The sequence below is a fragment of the Cibotium barometz genome, chromosome 21 (genome assembly GCF_041138505.1).
Source record: "Cibotium barometz isolate CiBa-2024 chromosome 21, ASM4113850v1, whole genome shotgun sequence".
NCBI classification, from domain to species: domain Eukaryota; kingdom Viridiplantae; phylum Streptophyta; class Polypodiopsida; order Cyatheales; family Cibotiaceae; genus Cibotium; species Cibotium barometz.
The window spans coordinates 55,285,504-55,305,686 of NC_141066.1; the positions used below are offsets into that span (position 1 = coordinate 55,285,504).

At 48.3% G+C, this 20,183-nt stretch overlaps 1 protein-coding gene across 3 annotated transcripts in view; it reads left to right on the forward strand.

Moving 5' to 3' along the window:
• Positions 1 to 20,183, forward strand: part of HEME1 (Uroporphyrinogen decarboxylase) — a 94,325-nt gene that overhangs the window by 44,743 nt on the left and 29,399 nt on the right. For 2 of the 3 annotated variants that reach the window (XM_086816032.1, XM_086816033.1), the window contains exon 3: positions 1,743 to 2,108. In XM_086816032.1, coding sequence (XP_086672158.1) covers positions 1,743 to 2,108 — 366 coding nt within the window. Of the gene's footprint in view, positions 1 to 1,725; positions 2,109 to 20,183 lie in introns of all 3 variants that reach the window. The other variant, XM_086816031.1, reaches the window with a different exon arrangement.

Here is a 20,183-nt window from a genome sequence, read left to right on the forward strand (position 1 = left end):
CTATGTTAAATGTCTTCAGAAAGACCCGAGACCAAAAGTGATACAATAGTGTCCATGTAATCTCATCATGGTACAAAAGAAAACAAAGACTAGAGTTATGAGCTGGGAATGTCAAATCCGAGCCATATAATACAAAATGAGACCATCGTCGTCATACAGTCTATGAAACTAACCCCCCGGTAGGAGGAGGGGGCCATCAAGGATATCAAGCATGGGGGTAGAGTGTAGAAGGCTTTGGAGATCCTCGCTGGGCGTGGGAAGGTGGCTCGAGAGAGGGAGAGGGAGATAGATTGATTAATGTCTATAAAAGACCCAAAGGCTCAATGTGACCATAAGTAGCACATGTAATCCTGAAAGTGGGACTATGGAAAGAAAAAGCTCCTTACTAAACAAGACACTCTTCAACTAGAACAAAATGTGCCATGTACTGCCCCGGCTCTACATGTACAAAAGGTCTCAAGGACATCATGATGGCTGATTCATGGGTCATCATTATATTCAGAATACATACTATCCATGTCTTCATCATGTGGCAGAGTACTCCTACCCGCTAAAGGATCTCCCTGATCTGGAGCTGTCTCAATGATGGCACTGGAGCTGTCTCTGAAGCTGTAGTGATTTGTCTATGGTACCCCTTGGGTGCATGGGGGAGTTGTCCACACTCAAGATATACTGCTATCTGACATGGTTTGGTGCGTCGATCGAGCTCATCTTGATCCCTTCTGTAAGAGGCCTACCAGGCCTATCTAACCAAGATCTCCTAAACATAGTCCAACACAATATTGGAGAAAAGGGGTGCAGGCAAGCTCACCGCCCAACTGTAGGATTAGTACTTCGATCCACCCCTGAGTGAGGGGCCAAGGTTCCACTCCACAGATACACACCAGTCAGCACTGGCATGATGGCATCCCATACCATCCGGGCCCTCGGCAAGGCTATTTGTGATCTGCCATGTCCATGACAGGAGTATAAACTTTGGTCTAGGCACAACCCATCAGAAGTGCACCACACAACTGATTACACAAACAATAACCCAAGGCGATAATTGCCACTATAAAATAGCTAACCTGCTATAGATAGCAAGTAGCCTAGTTTAATAATTTTGAACCTTAGCCCACTGTATTTGCTTGCTATCTCCTAATCCCAAGGTCCCTTAATTGTGCTGCATTAGGCTTGCTAATCCGAGGATTAGGCATGGACCCATTAGAAGTGCACCGCACAACTGACTACACGAATAATAACCCAAGGCATAACTTATATAGTGATAACTACCGCTATAAATAGCTAACCTGCTATAGATAGCCAGTAGCCTAGTTTATTAATTCTGAACCTTAGCCCACTGTATCTGCTTGCTATCTCCTAATCCCATGGTCCCCTAACCCTGCTAGATTAGGCTCACTAATTCGAGGATTAGCTCTAGGTACATAATGCTGTTGTGAATGTGCCCCGCTGTCATGAGGCCGAGATCGAGGAAATTTGTAATGGAAAGTCTGAGTCAGATCATGTTGGTGCTCTTGGTAATTATTGCCAAGGCTGGAAGTTGTTTTAGAGACTAGAACAGCTTGTTTTGGTAGTTTATGGGACTGTTTGTGCTACATACTTGAATGGAAGGTCCACATGTAATTTTTGCTATTTGTCAAAGCTTGTCTATTGTTATGATAAAGATTTGTGGAATGAATTATTCAGTCTTGTTGATTCCCAAGTTCTGAAAGATGGTGATGGCAGATCCACTTTTGGTACAGGCAGCAAAAGGAGAGAATGTTCCACGGCCACCTGCATGGATGATGAGGCAGGCTGGGCGATACATGGCTGCTTACAGAAAGCTGGCTGAGAAACATCCATGTTTCCGGGAGAGGTCAGAAACAGTAGATTTGATCGTGGAAATTTCTCTACAGCCATGGAAAGCTTTTCGACCAGATGGAGTTATTATATTTTCAGACATACTAACACCCTTACCTGCAATTGGGATAGATTTTGAGATAGACGAGAATAAAGGCCCAGTCATTCAACATCCAATTCGGTCGGAAGAGGGTTTATCATGTTTGCAGAAAATAGATCTTGATAAGATGCAGTTTGTGGGAGAGGCATTGAGTATCTTAAGAAAAGAGGTGAGACCAACTATTGCATTGCATGAGAGAGAGAGAGAGAGAGAGAGAGAGAGAGAGAGAGAGAGAGAGAAAGATTTTATTAACGTCTTCCAAAAGACCGAACTCGGCCTATGAGACAAATCGGAGTACCTATATGGGGTATCCTCTGTCATCCCAACAAAATGAAAAAGTACTGGTGTGCAGGGGATGGAGCTCTACTACTAGGAGAATGCAAAGCTACATGCATGGAGTATACAATCATGATATGCAACCTAGCTAGCTCCATCCTGTACCATACTGGGGGTATAAAATGGTATACATCAGTGAAGGGGGTGTCCACAGCTCCCTGAAGAACATGCCTGGGTGTGCTCTAAAGCGAGCCAGTCGCTCCGCACCCTCTCTCAGAAACTGAGCTCTGATCTCTGTCATCTCTCTCTGGTATAGGCGTGGTGTCCGAAAGCCAGGTGTCCTCTGTCTCTTGCGGGCTCTAAGTGTCTCTGCTCTCTGGAGAGTAATTCCCTGCCGTGTAGGGGCTGGGAGGGGGATGGATCTCTGAAAAAATGTAGTAATCTGTGTCTGTCGCCCCCCCTCTGGAGCCGTCTGAGCCTGTAATAATGTCTCTCTGTGGCGCTGTATGTCTAGAATGAATCTCCCCCGTATGCGCTGGTCTTGCTGCCTCAAAGATCTGGCGTAGTGAATGTGGCTCTCTGAATAAAATGGGATATCTCTCTCTGATGGCCGTATATGCTCTGCATCTGCATACATAATGCTCCTCACTCTCCACCTCCTCTGTGCACAATCTGCATACCCTCTCCTCTCGGGGGATCCGTGCTGCTCTGCCAGTCTCAATCTCCAATCAGTGTGATGAAACTCTAAGCTGACCAATAGCCACTCGAGAGCCGTGTGGTAAAAAGCCCCTCCATGTATCTAGGCCTCTCTATAAATCCATCATCAGTGATACTCATGAAGTGATCTCTGTAGTATAGCATCTTCGGTGGACTGACGTATGAGACCAAAAGGTTCCCTCCATGAGGGATGTATTAGGGTGATATGAGAGCTCTCTGCTCATGCACCTAGATCAGATTTTAAAAAATGTCTTAAAAGACACAGTGGGTCTATGAGACCATAAGTGATATAATAGTGTCCATGTAATCTTATCATGGTACAAAAGAAAACAAAGACGAGAGCTATGAGCTGGGAATGTCAAATCCGAGAGAGAGAGAGAGAGAGAGAGAGAGAGAGAGAGAGAGAGAGAGAGAAAGATTTTATTAACGTCTTCCAAAAGACCGAACTCGGCCTATGAGACAAATCGGAGTACCTGTATGGGGTATCCTCTGTCATCCCAACAAAATGAAAAAGTACTGAATAAAAAAGCTGAATCTGGGTGTGCAGGGGATGGAGCTCTATTACTAGGAGAATGCAAAGCTATATGCATGGAGTATACAATCATGATATGCATGGAGTATACAATCATGATATGCAACCTAGCTAGCTCCATCCTGTACCATACTGGGGGTATAAAATGGTATACATCAGTGAAGGGGGTGTCCACAGCTCCCTGAAGAACATGCCTGGGTGTGCTCTGAAGCGAGCCAGTCGCTCCGCACCCTCTCTGTGAAACTGAGCTCTGATCTCTGTCATCTCTCTCTGGTATAGGCGTGGTGTCCGAAAGCCAGGTGTCCTCTGTCTCCTGCGGGCTCTAAGTGTCTCTGCTCTCTGGAGAGTAATTCCCTGCCGTGTAGGGGCTGGGAGGGGTATGGATCTCTGAAAAAATGTAGTAATCTGTGTCTGTCGCCCCCCCTCTGGAGCTGTCTGAGCCTGTAATAATGTCTCTCTGTGGCGCTGTATGTCTAGAATGTATCTCCCCAGTATGCGCTGGTCTGCTGTCTCAAAGATCTGGCGTAGGGAATGTGGCTCTCTGAATAAAATGGGATATCTCTCTCTGATGGCTATATATGCTCTGCATCTGCATACATAATGCTCCTCACTCTCCACCTCCTCTCTGCACAATCTGCATACCCTCTCCTCTCGGGGGATCCGTGCTGCTCTGCCAGTCTCAATCTCCAATCGGTGTGATGAAACTCTGAGCTGACCAATAGCCACTCGGGAGCCGTGTGGTAAAAAGCCCTCCATGTATCTAGGCCTCTCTATAAATCCATCATCAGTGATACTCATGAAGTGATCTCTGTAGTATAGCATCTTCGGTGGAAGAGGCTGTGTAGGCGATATCCATGTCTCTCGTGTATAGAGCTGCCATAGATCCTGTCTCAATACTCTGTTCCTCTCACTATGAGAGAGACGGATATGTGGTGCATCCCTGTCATACTGGAATGGTGGTAGATGATCCATGTCTAGGCCATGCTGTGAGAACCAATGTGTGACCTGTGCATACCATGATCCTCTGTCTCCTGCCTCAGCCAACTGTCTAGATGCCTGAAAAGCTCTGTATGATAATTTGTCCTGTGGCATCTCTCTGAATCTGTCTAGCAGGCATATAGTCTGAAATATGGCCTCTACCATCATAGGAGGCGCAGCAAACTCTGCTCGGATAATGTCATGAGGTACTGACGGTTTGCTGCGTATCATGCGTGCCATCATGAGGGCCTGTGGTCTCTCTATCTGTGTCCACCAATGGGTAGCAAGGCCTGGCGCCCATACTGCTGCTCCATACATCAATGCCGGTGTGACTAATGTGTCAAATAGCCACCCCTTCGTCCGGGGCTCCTGAAAATGCGCCTGGTGGCACTGTCTCTCTAGCATAGCCAATGCTGCATATCCCCGTGTCAATCTAGCTCTGGCTGCTGAACCCATGGTAAAGCGTGTGGCTGCTGCAGAGAAGGTAACCCCTGGGTACACGTATGATGTCACCACCTCCACCTGGCATCCTGCGAGAGTGAATGTCAGCTGACTCCTGCCCTGTCTCGATGTATGAAAGACCATAACCTTGGTTTTCCCAAGGTTCACAGTAAGACCCCTCTGTGTGCAGAAATCATGGAGTGCATGTAGATGCTGCTGTAGACCACCTGGGGACTCAGACACTAATACAATATCATCAGCATAGAGCATAATATGTACTGAGGTACCTGCTAAATCAACTCCATCTCCGCCTCCCCGTGTGATGAAGTCAGCCACCTCATCAATGTATAACCCAAATAGCGTGGGGGAAAGTGGGCATCCTTGCTTCACACCAATGGTGCTAGCAATAGTCTCGGACATACCTCCTGGACATCTGACTCGCCCAAAAACCTGCTCATATAATGCATAGATGCCCCATGTCATATCTGCTGGTATGCCAAGAGACTGCGGCGCTGAAAGAGCCTCTCTCGTGGTACTGTGTCAAATGCCTTGCGGAAATCCACAAAGCAGCAATAGAGCTTTCTCTTCCTCACTCTGGCCTGATCAATCATACATCTCAAAGTGAATACATGGTCAGTGGTAGAGAAAGCTCTCCTGAAGCCTGCCTGCCCTGATGAGCGTAAACCTGCTCGCTCAGCATATAAGCTAAGCTCCTGCTCCAGCACTGCACCATAGAGTTTGGCTAACACGTGGCCAACCATAACCGTCCTGTAGTTGCTCGGATCGAGCATATCCCCTGTTTTGTGAATCGGCACAATGGTGTGCATCGTCCACTCCGCAGGCAAACCCTCTGCTAGTGCCCTGTTAAACAGGTGTGCAAGAAAAGGAGCTAAAGAATCTACTGCTTATATGAGATGCTCACCCTGCAGGCCCATATGGTCGGCGGCCCGTCCATGCTGTAGGCGGCGGATAGCTTCCTGTACCATCGAGTGGGTAAAGAAGCTAGCTGTGGTAGGTCGAGGCTCCTGTGGCTGAGGTATAGGTGGCTGCTGTGGGGCATGGTATAGACCCTCTGCATATGTGTGCCATGTCTGTGGGTCTGCAATAGGTGTCGGGGTCCGGGGCTCTCTGAAGTGCCGCCATGAGACAGGGCTATCTCTACTCATGAAGAAATGAAAGATCTCTAGCTCCTGTATCTCTGCAAAGGCCCGCCTTTTGCGGCGAGTAAGTCTCCTCATCTCTCTCCTCGACTCCTGCTCTGTGATGGCTCCCAAGGCTCTCTGTATGCGGAGTCGTGAGTATAGGGCTCTGCACTCGTCATCATACCATCTGTTCTGGGGCATAGTCCCAGGTCTCGCAGGCTCTCCTGAGTGTACACGATGTGGGAAGCTCTGTAATGCAGCCGTGTGTAGGAGTGATGCGAGCTGGGCTGTAATGGTATCCATAGATGCCAGGGGATCCATGAGTAGGAGCCCATCCTCTACTCTGCCAGTGTATATGTCTGCCATGTCATGTGTGAAGTAGATGGTAGTGTGTGGCGTCGGTATATGGGGGGCTGGTGATACTGGTGATTAGTGAAAATGCCAAGTATGTATGATCTGCCCCAATAGGACGAGGTGGAATGGAGAATGAGGTGACAAGCTGTGATGCCTCCAAAGACCCCATAATGTAGTCTACCACCGTGCCTCCGGTCCGTGTATGACCCCCATGTGGGAAGCATGTCAGCCCTCTTGATCCCGGCCACTGTAGCATCCCGTTATAAATAACGAGACGATGCCTGGCTCCCAACTCTAGTAAGTGGTCCCCATAATGCCCTCTGTCTGGTCCAGTGTCCTCTGATGCCCGACTAGCCCCTATCTCCTCTGGATCCACAGGGTGGAGGATCTCCATGTCATCATAGTCATACACCTCACACTGTCTGCTCTGTGTGTGGGCATTGAAGTCGCCCGTAAGAAATACTTCCCCTAGTGTAGAATAATGCATAATCTCCTCTGACAGACAAGTGTATGGCGAGGCTCCTGTCTCCTCCTCCTGTGGCATGTCCTCTGTAATGACATAGGAGGATCCTGATGGAGAAAAGTAACATAGAGCAATGTATATAAGCCTGTCCTGTGAGAGCTGTAAGCTGATCCACATGTATCTGGCCTCTGGATCCTGTGCTACCACTCTCAGTCTCCCCTGTAGCTCCCGTCTGAATAGGACTGCTACTCCCCCCGACCCTCTCGAGGTACCCTGGCGTGTGGTCCTCCTGTATGCTGACTCCCACTGGAATCCCTCTACTCGAGGTAGCCCTCTCTCTGGGCTCTGATGTGTCTCTGTCAGAAGTATGATGTCTCTCCCCACCATAACATGCTCCAGTCGTCCAGGCTGCACCCATAGTGAACCATTACAGTTCCATACTGCTATGTGTATCTCTGTCAGTGGCCTGGTCTGTGTCCCATAGGCCCCAGAGAGAGAGAGAGAGAGATTTTATACCTGTCTCTCGAAGGACGGTTGGTTTCTAGCCTCCGGAAGCCTCCGGACGTCTCCCACACAGATAGTGGATGGTCAGATTGCGTTCCGGAAAGGAATTGCATTTTCATGCTATAGTGAGCTTCGACGACGAGAGAGACCAAGAACCATGGGACCAGAGTGCACCAGGCAGCCCAGCTAGGGCACCAGAATTGAGTGTCACAGACATGTTCCAGCAGATGATGTGAGCAATCGCAAAACAGACAACCAAGTTGGATGAGCAGAAGGCGCGGATCTTGGCTCTGGAGGAGCGTACCTGCTCTTTAGTGTCGCGTTTTCCATCTGCTCCTCCCTCTCCTTCCGTAACCTAGATACCAAATCCTCGACACAGGGACCCTCTCGCGGGGTCACAGCGGCAGCCAAGCTCTTTGCTTGAGTTGCAAACGCGTGGAACACGAGCGTTACCTCAGAGCCTTGGACGCCAGATTGACACTGGTGGCGCCCTCGAATCATTTTTCCGAGAAAATGAACTTCAGTAAATATAATGGTAAACTCGATCCCACAACTCTTTATTCATGGTTACATCAATTTGAAGCTTACTTTGCAGCAGTTAGAAAAACAGATACTGACAGAGTGATCTTAGCCAGTTGGTACTTGGAAGGTGAGGCCATTCCTTGGTGGACTCAGTGGGCTCATGCCCACACCAGAGCAGGTATGGCAGCTTATGTGTGGGACGAGTTTGTCCGCGACCTTAAGCAGCGGTTTCTACCGCCCCACTACCTTGAACGACTCGAAGATGAGTTCAGGGGAGCGCGTCAGAACGCGCAACCAGTCCTTCAATTTGCCAATAAAATTTCGACGTTATGTCTGCAATTAGGCTTATCTGATACGGACAAGAAAGGGCAGTTTTTGTATGGCCTGGACACGCGAATTCAATGTTTAGGCCAGCCACCTTTGAGGACGCACTCTCGCTTGCGGAGAGTGCAGAAATGAAACATAATGGTGGCAAGCCCAAGACTTCCCAGCTGGCTTCTCCCAGGGCTACCGCCTCGGGGGGCAAAAGCCAGAACCAGACGGGGTCTTCCCCAGGACAGAGCCCGGGAGCCTCTGGCTCCAAGAACTCGAACAATGCGTCTAAGCTTACTCCAGACCAGAAAGCGGAGGCAGGCAAGACAGGTGGCAAGTTAAGTGCTGAGGAACTTTCTCAGTACAAGAAGGAGGGTAGATGTTTCTTTTGTCATACAAAAGGACATACTTCTCGGGATTGTCCTAAGAAGCCTCCAAAGCCCGCCGCCGCCGTCTCCACAGCTTCCGTGGTGAGCTCAGCTCCCACACAGACCCCAGCGGCTACCCCTAGTTCTTCAAACCCTGGTGCTTCAGTTGGAGCAATTATTAGCCGAGAGCTCGAAGATAAGCAGAAGGGTGCCCATGACTAGGAGTATAAGCGCAACGAATTGCTCAAGTCCTTTGGCTACATAGGTGGCCAGAGAGTCGTTGTCTTGTTTGACAGCGGCAGCACGGAGGATGTGGTCACGGAACAGGCCGCTAGGCGTGCCCGTTTCAAGCTGACTTCGGTGGACAAGCAGGTTGAGGGTTTTAGCACAGGCATGACAACCAGCGTCAAGTATGAAGCTCTAGGTGCTAATTTAGTGATTCAGGGCATAGAGTTTGTGCGTGATTTTATGGTTGCCCCTCTTGTAGGAGCAGACATAATTCTGGGTATTCAGTGGTTTCACAAGTTTCTTCTTGATGTCAAGTGGGACAAGCACACGTTTGGAGATCAATCAGAATGTGTCAAACGCCCCAGTGACCATTAAGTGTGAGCCAGGAATTCCGAACTTTCCGCTCATAAGCCACTTACAGGCTAAGCGAGCAGTCAGGAAAGGCGCACAATGTGCAATGATTTACATCCAGACAGCCCAGACGGTGGCCAGTGCTTCCGAGAAGTACTCGGTTCTCCATGAAAAGTTCCAAAAGATTTTTATTCGAGACAGCCTCCCTCCCCAGCTTCCCCCGTCGAGACCAGAGGACCACAAGATAGACCTCCTTCCAAGCTCGGAACCCCGAGCAAGTTTCCGTATCGCCTTTCCAAGGCAATGGAATCGGAGTTGGACCGCCAACTCCAAGAATTGTTGCAATCTGGCTTCATCCGCCCCAGCGTGTCGCCATTTGCAGCGCCAATCTTATTTGTCAAGAAAAAAGATGGGTCTTCCCGTTTGTGTGTCGATTATCGTGCACTCAACAAGCTGACTATCAAGAGCAAATTCCCGATGCCTCGAATTGACTATATTCTCGAGACTATATTCTCGAGAGGCTGAATGGAGCAAAGGTGTTCTCGAAACTAGATTTAAAGAGTGGGTACCACCAGATGCGGATTGTGGAGGGGGACATCCCCAAGACAGCCTTCCGTACAAAACGGGCCCACTATGAATTTGTGGTCATGCCATTTGGCTTGACGAACGCCCCAGCTACATTTAACCGCATGATGATGCGTGCCTTTCGGGATTTGATTGGAAAGTGTGTGTTCATATTTCTGGACGACATACTAGTATTTTCAGCTACGGTTGAGCAGCATGACATTGATGTGGAGAAAGTCCTTAAGTTGTTGGAAAGCAACGAGCTCTATGTCAATGAAAAGAAGTCAGAATTTTATCTGTTCTAGGTGCACTACTTGGGATATATAATTAGTGCTGAAGGCATTCGACTTGATCCGGCTAAAGTGGCCGAGATTGTCAATTGGGAAGTACCTCAGACAGCCTATGACATCAGATCATTTGTGGGTATATGCCAGGCATATTCCACCCACATCGACAAGTTTTCTGACCTCTCGGCAGATCTCACCGATCTGCTAAAGAGAGTGAAAACAAGAATGCAAAAGATTCGAATGACTCCACGAGCGTTGGAGGCATTCCAGAACCTCAAGGTGGCTTTATCTGAAGCGCCTTGTTTAGCACTTGCCTCGTGGGACGAACCATTTCAAGTGATCACCGATGCGAGTAATATCGCCATTGGAGGTGTATTGCAACAGAATGGTCATCCAGTAGCTTACATGTCTCGTAAGTTACTACCTGCCGAGAAGAACTACTCAGTCTATGATTGTGAACTCCCAGCAGTTATACAGGCCTTGAAACATTGGAAACATTTTCTGTATGGCCGTGACTTCGAGGTTCGCAGTGACCATCAGGCATTACGTTGGATCCAGACAATGCCAAGTGCACAGTGGAGTGATTGACAACACCGCTGGAGTCAGATATTCCCGCAGTTCGGTGGTATGATTAAGTACCTTCCAGGAAAGGCCAATCCAGTGGCCGACGCTTTGAGCAGGAAGGGACAAGTGTCTACGATTCAGATCACTAGACTTGATCTTGTTGGTACAGGACTAGAGGACATGACGCACACGTACGCGGATTCCGAGGAATTCGGTACACAGTGGGAACAGGCATTGGATGCCACAGGACCATGCCATTTTCTGATACGCGATGGTTGGCTTTTCTACAAAGGCCGACTGTGTGTCATGAAGTCGTCCAGGGCAGCTCTTCTCCATGATGCCCATGACGCCATTAAAGGTGGTCATAGGGGCATGAATTCGAGTGTGGAGAAATTAGAACGGCAATACTATTGGCCAAAGATAAGGCGTGATGTGTTTACATATGTACAACGCTGTGACATTTGTCAAAAGGTCAAAGCTCCTCGTGGAAAGAAGATAGGGTTGTTACAGCCCTTGTCAATTCCTGAGGGTCCTTTCCAAGACATTTCCATGGACTTTGTTACGAATTTGCCTCCCAGTCCGAGTAAGGGTAATACGCAGTGCTTAACTATTGTTGATAGGTTTAGCAAATTTGTTATGCTTATTCCTTGCAGGGCCAATGTGACCGCCAAGGATGTTGCCCAGTTATTCATTTGGCATTGGTACCCGATTGGCAGGATTCCTAGAACCGTAGTGTCAGACCGAGATGCCAAGTTTACCAGTCATTTTTGGAGGGCATTGTTTGATAACTTTGGTACTAAGTTGAATTTTCCAGTGCATTCCACCCACAGACAGATGGCCAGACAGAGATATACAACCAGTTGGCCTTTGGTGTAATGAATTGTTATGTCCACGATCAGCAAGGTAAGTGGGAATCGTATTTACCTTTAGTTCAAGCTGTTTTGAATGATTCTTTTTCTTCAGCTATTGGTAGGACTCCATATGAGGCAGCGTTTGGAAGACCTTTCCAGTCGTTGTTAACCAGACTTCGTCTTCAGTACCGGAGGCGAACAGAGTGACGGAGTCTTACCAGGAGATCTTAGAGTCAGTAAAAGACAGATTGGCTAAAGCGCAAGAGGCCTACACTCGACAGGCCAATAAAGACCGAAGGAATATGAAGTTTTCGGAAGGAGATTGGGTTTATCTTCGGATTATGAAGCAAAGACTGAAACAGGTGGGCAAGCGATGCCCAAAGTTGTCTTTTAGGAGCTTTGGACCTTTTCCCATCCGGAAAAAGATTAATGAGGTGTCTATGCAGTTAAAGCTACCTCCGAGTTGGACTATGCACGATGTATTCCATGTCAGTTGGTTAAAGCCATATGCAGGTCCAACCCCTTCAGAGGTCAAAGACGAAGCGGAACCAGACATTGTGGATATCCCATTCAATGATCTCATCATTCACCAAGTGCTCAAGCAATCCAAGGGGCCAAGACAGCCAAGGGCTTGCTTATGCAAAGGGGTGAAGGACTGCGAAGGTCAATGGCAGAGATTTCTCAGCCAAGAAGAGGTCCAAGATTGCTGTATTTTCTTTCAGATTTCTCATCATTCTAATAAAGCAAATACACCATCCGTGGTGGGGGCCTTACAGAGGGTAATTGGGACCCAATACCGTGTCCTCTCTCTCTCTCTCTCTCGCTCTCTCGCTTCCGCCGCCCTGTTAGCGTCGCCTGCTTCGCTTCCCCCTCCCGCCTGCTGTTCGCCGCCCCCGCCCTGTTCGAACTTTCTGTCACCCCCTCTCGCCTGCTCGCTTCCGCCGCCTTCCCTCCCTGCTCGCCGCCGCCGCCGCCCTGTCCGCTTCCGCCGCCCTGTTAGCGCCGCCTGCTTCGCTCCCCCCTGTTGCCCTGTACGCCGCACAGTTCTGCTGGCAATGGCCAGTCTATCTATCCGTTAGGCTGTCGGCCCCCCTTTCCCCACCCACCCTTGCTCAGGCCCCCAAGGCAGCAGCATAACTCTCTCTCTCTCTCGCTTCTTCCATGGCTTCCCCCTTGCGCAACCCAATGAAGGCGACCTTTATGGTCACAAACAAGAGGATAACAAATGTGGAAAAGGAAATGAAGGAATGGAAGGCAGAGATGGAGGGATGGTGGAAGGAGAAAGCCAACTTTCTCCAAATGGTATTCAATGAGGGTAAGCGGTGGAAAGAGGAGAAGGAGGATCTCTTAGCGGAAGTCAAAGACCTTCACGGGGAAGTCAACACGCTCAAAGGCGTAATTTCAGCTCTTCAGAGGGAGCTTGCAGAGGCGAAGGCAAATGGTGGACTTGAAGAAGGTGAAATTCAGCCATCAATGATAGAAGAGCTCAAGGTTATCAAAGAACAAGTACGGGCAATTAAGGAAGAAGAGAAGCAACATGAAGCAAAGACTTCCTCATGGGTGGAAGTCATCACCAAGACGCAAAAGAAGATGGATGAAGCGGAGAAGTGGATAGAGGTCGCCAAGAAGGGTAAAGGTAAGGAGATAACAACCCCTACACCTACAATCATTAACATGACTTTGGAAGAGGAACAACGAAGACGTACACGTGCTTTGCATGTGAGGATTACCGGCCTTAAAGACAGGGATAAAGTTGAAGAGGAGGTGAAAGAGCTTATGGTGTTGATGGGGATTGACAGTCCGGCACACGCAAAAGCTTGGAGAGTGGGCAAAAAAAAGCGGAGGCAACGGGGAAACATCAAAGGAAAGAGCTCTCATACTTCGCTTCCCCTCTATTGAGGCGAAGAAGGAGTTCTTGAAGAGACGACCCACTTTAAAGAATACATGCATTTTTCTTGGTGATGATCTTACTCTTTCACAGCTTGCACATATGAAGGAAGTTATGCCAGAGATTAGAGCGGCAAGAGAAAAGGGAAAGATAGCATTTTATAGAGAAGGGAGGGTGGTCATCGTGGAGCGACGCTCTACATGACGGTGCGAGACCTATGGGACCAAATTAAAGCTGGCAGCCTGGAACTGCAATGGATCCCTCAGACTTGATGTAGGTGCCTTTGAGGACAGCTTTAGAGATAGAGATATAGTCTTCTACTCGGAGACTCACCAGGCTCCTGGTCAGATGATGCCACAGGTGACAGGATACAGATGGGAGACAGCTTGCAGAGTAGGGACGAGATCGGTACACAATAGTAGAGGATCAGGAGGGGTGGCAGTTCTTTTCAGGGAGGAGCTGCAACCGCTTCTACACATCGTTCGGAGAGATGATCAGGCCAGATATATGTGGGTGAGACTGAGGGCCGACACAGGCAGATTCCTGTATATTGCCATATGCTATTTTGCTCCTAGTACATCGACATATGCAGCACCTAGAGGGCAGTCTCCTTTCTCTGTGCTAGATGATGACATATGGGAGTTCTCTAGGAATGGAGACATCATCCTGTTAGGGGACTTTAATGCCCGGACGGGCAACCGCCAGACAGCCTTTTATGATACCTCGGAGGAGATGCTGAGAGAGCTGGACACTCTGGATATGGGATTAGACAGACGCTCACAGGATGTGGAGTGCACAGAGTATGGGAGATATTTGGTAGATATGGGGACTGCACATGGGTTGGCCATACTTAATGGCTTGCAGAGGTTTCCGTCAGCAGCTGGATTTACTTGCTTTCCACATAGACATGGTGCTAGCACAGTGGATTATGTTATGGCTATGCCCAGCTTTGTTTCATGCATTGAGGACTTCACAGTTGGATCTCGGTCCATTGGGGTAGTAGTGGATCATGCATTGTTGACATTGACTATCTCTTTTCACTTTACCACAGCTCAGAGGACACGAGGGGCAGATCACACTCGATATACTTTTACCTCAGAGACTGATGCTGTCTACACAGATGGGATTTACAAACGTCTGTACACAGAGGAGCCAGGGAGACCTTTGGAGGAGTTGACCCATATACTGACAGAGACTTTACATGATGCAGCGAGAGAGGCATATCCACATACTCAGCCTGGACAGAGACAGCGTTCTAGATGTATGCCCCAGAACAGCTGGTATGATGAGGAGTGCAGAGAGACCAGAGCCCGACTGCAACGGGAGGTTGCTCTGGGAGTCACTACTCACCGACAGTCACGTATTGCCTTCCGACGTCTTGTGCGAAGGAAGAAGCGGGCCGGCCTTGCTCAGCTAGAGCAGAAATTATACCAGCTGTTCTTGAGCCAGGATTCGAGGGAGGCTTGGCGTCTGTTTCATGAGTCCTCCCCTGCTTTGGCCATCACTTCTACAGAGGTCTGGGGTAGTTATGCAGCATCTCTATATACAGTTCCTGGACAGACACCTTTTCCTGACCCGCCAGCACCATGCCCACAGACATGTACTTTCTTTACCGCAGAGATGGTAAGGAAGGCCATTGATAGGATGAAGACTGGGAGAGCATATGATCATGATGGATTGGTCGCTGAGCACTTTATTCATGCGAGAGACATGCTGGCAGAGCTTGTAGCAGTGATGTTCAATCGTGCTATGTGCGAAGGCTTACCCGAGACTTGGAGTAGGTCCACCATTGTGCCTATCTTCAAGTCAAGGGACCCTATGGAGCCAGGGAATTATCGCACTATTATGATTGGTCACACACTAGCACGATTGTATGCATCCATTCTTGAGCAGCAGTTGAGTAGACGGGCAGAGAGAGTTGGCATTCGAGCAGAGGGACAGGCAGGGTTCAAGAGAGGTTTCTCTACTCTTGACCACATCTTGACTCTCCGGGCCATTATTGAGGAGGGCAGGTCGCATGGGCGACGGATTTATTGTAGCTTTGTGGACTTCCGCAAAGCATTTGATACAGTGCCCAGAGCCAGATTGATGAGGCGATTACAGGAGATGGGGGTACCCACACAGCTCATATGGATTATGGCTTTATATAGATCAGTTGCAGGACAGGTACGCACCCCAGAGGGGGTCTCTACTTTGGTTCACTCCACTATAGGAGTGAAGCAAGGTTGCGTGTTATCTCCTTCACTGTTTGGTATGTATGTGGATGAGGCTTCTGACTACATTGAGAGATTGGGGGACAGAGGAGCCTAGCTAGCAGGTACATGGATCCCACTATTGTTATATGCTGATGATATTGTGTTGATCTCTGATTCCCCTGAGGGTATGCAGCGTCATCTGGATGCTTTACATGAGTTTGCACATGATAGTGGATTGTCTGTCAACCTTGGCAAAACCAAGGTTATGGTGTTTAACACCACGCCACAGTGGGTTAGGCGATCAGCTTCCACATTTACATATGGGCAAGAGATTGTGGAGTATACAGATGCATATACATATCTTGGGGTAGTATTCAGTGGGCCAGTGTTTTCGATGAGGAGAGCAGCAGAGACTAGATTGACTAGAGCACATGCAGCCCTGGGTGGTTTGGAGAGGATGTGTTCGCAAGTTCAGTTTCAGGAACCTCGAACGAAACTTTGGCTTTTTGACACTCTAGTGACATCAGCTATGCTTTATGGAGTGCAGATATGGGGACCTTCAGTGGGCCATCACAGCACAGGCGGGTGGAGAGGTATGGAGAGGCCTTTGGTATCTATGATTGCTAGGATTATTAGAGCCAAGGCCGTGGTACCTCATGAGATTATTCGAGCAGAGCTGGCGGCTGCCCCTCTGGTGATTGAGGCTCTTACGAGATCAGTCTCCTACATACATGGCTTGTGGGATCTCCCCCGAGACAGATATGCATGCCTCGCCCTGGAGTCCTCCCGACAGTTAGCTTTACAGGGAGACACGGCTTGTTGGTATGGACAGATGACATCTTGGTTCCAGGCACATGGTTTTAGCATGGACAGATTGCCTCCCTTCCAGTATTCTCTGGAGGCACCCTCTCACTCTCACACGGACAGAGATTACCAGACTCATCCGTCAGGATTTAGTTCAGCTGGACATTAGGAGGACATGGATACAGCCGACTGAGGAGCTGGGCACGAAGATGGCTTTCTACAGAGAGCATTTTCTTCAGCTCACAACAGATGGTTTTGTGATCAGACCCAGTTACATGGATGTACACTTGTCTCATGCAGTACGATGTGCTATTGGTCAGATTCGCACATCCTCACACCAGCTTGAGATTGAGATTGGCTGATATAGAGGTATACCAGCTGAGGCCAGGATATGCCGAGTATGCCATGGGGAGCCAGAGACAGAGCTGCATTATATATGCCATTGTACTGCATACTATGAGATACGTGGTCGTTTCCACTGTTTGTTCAGAGAGGGTTTTGGACCACTTTCCAGAGTCATGGGGTACCAGGACCAGAGGTGTTTGGGATTGTTCTTGCTTGAGCTGCGGAGACATAGAGATAGCCTGCTTAGGCGCACAGAGAGCCAGACTCAGAGGCACATTACAGATTTCTTTAGTCCAGCCATCACTGCGCCAGATGGACCACAGCAGTAGCAGGACATGGATACCGCCCACTCCAGGGGTACACTGATTGATCGTGCGATTGAGCTTGGGTGGTCCAGACGCCCACGACTACGGAGGGGGGCATCCCAGCATAGACGGAGGTTGCAGCGGCAGATTCGGATTATTCTTGCGAGGCATGCGGGACACCCAGTCAGGGTGCTGACCACAGAGGATATTGAGGAGATCCGCCAGTGTCCGATGCGGCACATATTATGAGATGGAGGCACCTCCATAGTGTACCCCTCCGTCCCACATGATATTGTATCCCCTCACTATATTCCACTCACCTCCATAGCGTACCCCCCCCCTCGCTATATTCCAGTTCCAGTTTCATTTTCTAGGTGCCAGTAGTATCATCTTTATTTTTCATTTTCTGGGTTTTTTTATCCACACATTGTATCAGATCCACCATGATGTAACTTTTGGTCTCATAGGTCATTATGGCCTTTTGAAGACGTTAATATAACATTTCATTTCATTTCATTTCTCTCTCTCTCTCTCTCTCTCTCTCTCTCTCTCTCTCTCTCTCTATTTTCTGCACATCTCCTTTCAGTTTGTGCGTTAATTTCCGTCGCGAAAAAGAGTGTTGAATTCTGAGTATTGAAGTTACCGATCCTTCTCCGAAGCTTCTGCATATTACAGTGCACCCACTACCATCGGGGCTGTAACAAACCTTGCGTGGATAATCTAGTGTGGGCTTGATGGTTTGTTGCGGATCATACAGGAGAACATCATGACGTGGGGCCTCTCAACTCGTTGCCATTCCCCATCGGATAAATCTGGCCTCAAAAGGCTGCTCCATACATCAGGGCTGGTGTGATGAGGGTGTCAAAAAGCCAACCCTTCGTCCTAGGCTCCTCGGAATGTGCCTGGATGTTGCATGTGTGGACACCTTGCTGTACTGATCCACAGCCCTAAGCATACTTAGGAACAATGATGCTAATTACTTATGATTAAGACAGAGTGGAGAGAGAAGAAGAGAGAGATTAGTGTTCAGGTTTTCTGTGTTACTATGTTAAAAAAAGGTTACTGATGATTTTACATGAACGAGGGCTTTGGTCATCCCCAAGGGGTTGACCTATGTCCCTTCTTCATAACTTCTCTTGCTATGGCTGAATGATGAACTAAACTTCTGATTATATGACTTAAGAACTTCTGAATTATGTGAGCTACTTACATATCATGCTGAAGGTCCAGTGAGCCAGAATGCATGTTGTTGGCCAGCAAGTCGTGGGAGAAAATGCTGAAAATAATGCCTTCTTTGCTGCGCTTAGCTTCTGTTGCTGCCCACACCGGCTGTCCATAGCTGCAGATGCTACCGCGACTGCTGCCTTGTTCTCCTGGATGGCTGCCGAGTGCTACGATGGCTGCCGACCAGGTTTTCAAGTCCTCCATGCTGTGGATGATGCTGTTTGATGCTGATGATGATCATGTGGATGATGTGCTGCTGATACTACTGAAGATGATGATGCTTTTGCTACTGACACTGATACACTAATTAGGGATTAGACAGTTCATGCTGAAGATTAAGCCATGGCACGGGTGTGCACATGACATTCCCTTTTGCTAAACTTGATGACGGGGTCGAACTCTGTCATCCTTCCTCCCTGGACTTGACCTTTAAGTGCTACTGCTTATTGACTTTGACTGCCTACTGACTTCTGTTGACCGATAATTTTGGGTCTGAACACCTTCACTCTTGATCTCCACTTCCAAGTCTTTGATGAAGAACTGAGCATATGTTCATTGCTGTCCCCATGCCTGCTTTCCCTTAACCTTGTGTCACCATTTGTTTCATCTCCATTTCTGGAGCCACTTCTATAGGACTGTCACTCCATAGAGCGGCCAGATTTGTGCCATGTTCCTATGGGGCCAAGCCAGTGTCCCATGTGAAAGGGCCAGTTTTAAGGTGTCACATGGACGGGAGCCAGATCAGTGCCACCCGTGTGCGACCAGTGCTGCTTCACATGGATAGGAACCAGTTTCGTGTCACCCGTGTGATTTTCTTCGTGCTGTATGGACGGGAGCCTGTTGGTGCCACCCGTGTATGGCCAAGATGGTGTCTTACCTATGGGACTGTCACTCCATAGGAAGACCAGGACATATTTATTTGTATATGTCATGCTAGTTTTGTGCCTGACAGGAACCTCTTGTACAAGTTTCATGAAAGGGAGATTTCGTCCATTATTTGTGCACATGCATTTATGCCTGCATGCATGAATTTGTTTTTGCATGACTTATTTGCGTGTGTCTGCCTGTTATGTCGTGCCAGTACACTGGACAGGGACGCCCCTAGTGTACCGTGGACTGCTGTTTGCTAACTTGGTGGTGTGGCGTGTGAACAGGTGGTAGGTATTATCATTTTTCCCTTTTCAAAATGGAAAAATCTGTAAGTCATAAGGCAACGTGTTCACACATTTAAAAGAAGGGCTGGACATTTTCTAGTGTGGGTGCCCATAGTATTAAATGGGTATTAAGGTTTTATAACCTTTGATAAAGGCTTTGCATGAAACATCTTTTTTAAAGTACTTTTTCCCACGTGTGGGGCTGGTGGTTTTTTTATCTCCATCGCCTGCTGGCTGCTCTCTCTCTCTCTCTCTCTCTCTCTCTCTCCATCGCCTCTCTTCCCAAAAGGCTGAATTGAGTGTTGTGCCTGCCTTACAGTCGTGTTGTACTCGCCTGAAGCTGTTGCTGTACCTGCCTGCAGGGCTGCCCACACCTACTGTACATGTGCTGTACCCGCTTGCTATACCAAGCTTGTACTTGCTGTTGTACAGCACCCGAGTTGTACTCGCACACGTGTGAAGCACTTGATGTACCTACTGTTGCATAGTTCGTGGCTGGTTGTACCTGCACACGTGTGACGCATTTGATGTACCTGTTGACCTGCACACGTGTGACGCATTTGATGTACCTGTTGTAAGTACAATACTCGCATAGTATCTGGCTGGTTGTACCTGCATACGTGTGAAGCATTTAATGTATCTACTGCAAGTACAGTACCTGAATATTATCTTGCTGTACCTAATGTACTTGATTGTATCCGCTACAAATTGTACTTGTTGTACCTGGATTATACTCACCATACTAGGTGTCCTCATGTTTTCTCATTTGTGTAATTGTGAAATTTGTTAATTAAAATTCAGAGAATTCTTTAAGTTGTGTAGTGCAAGAGCAAAGCATGTATATGCTAACCATGCTCATGAATGTTCTTCCTGGT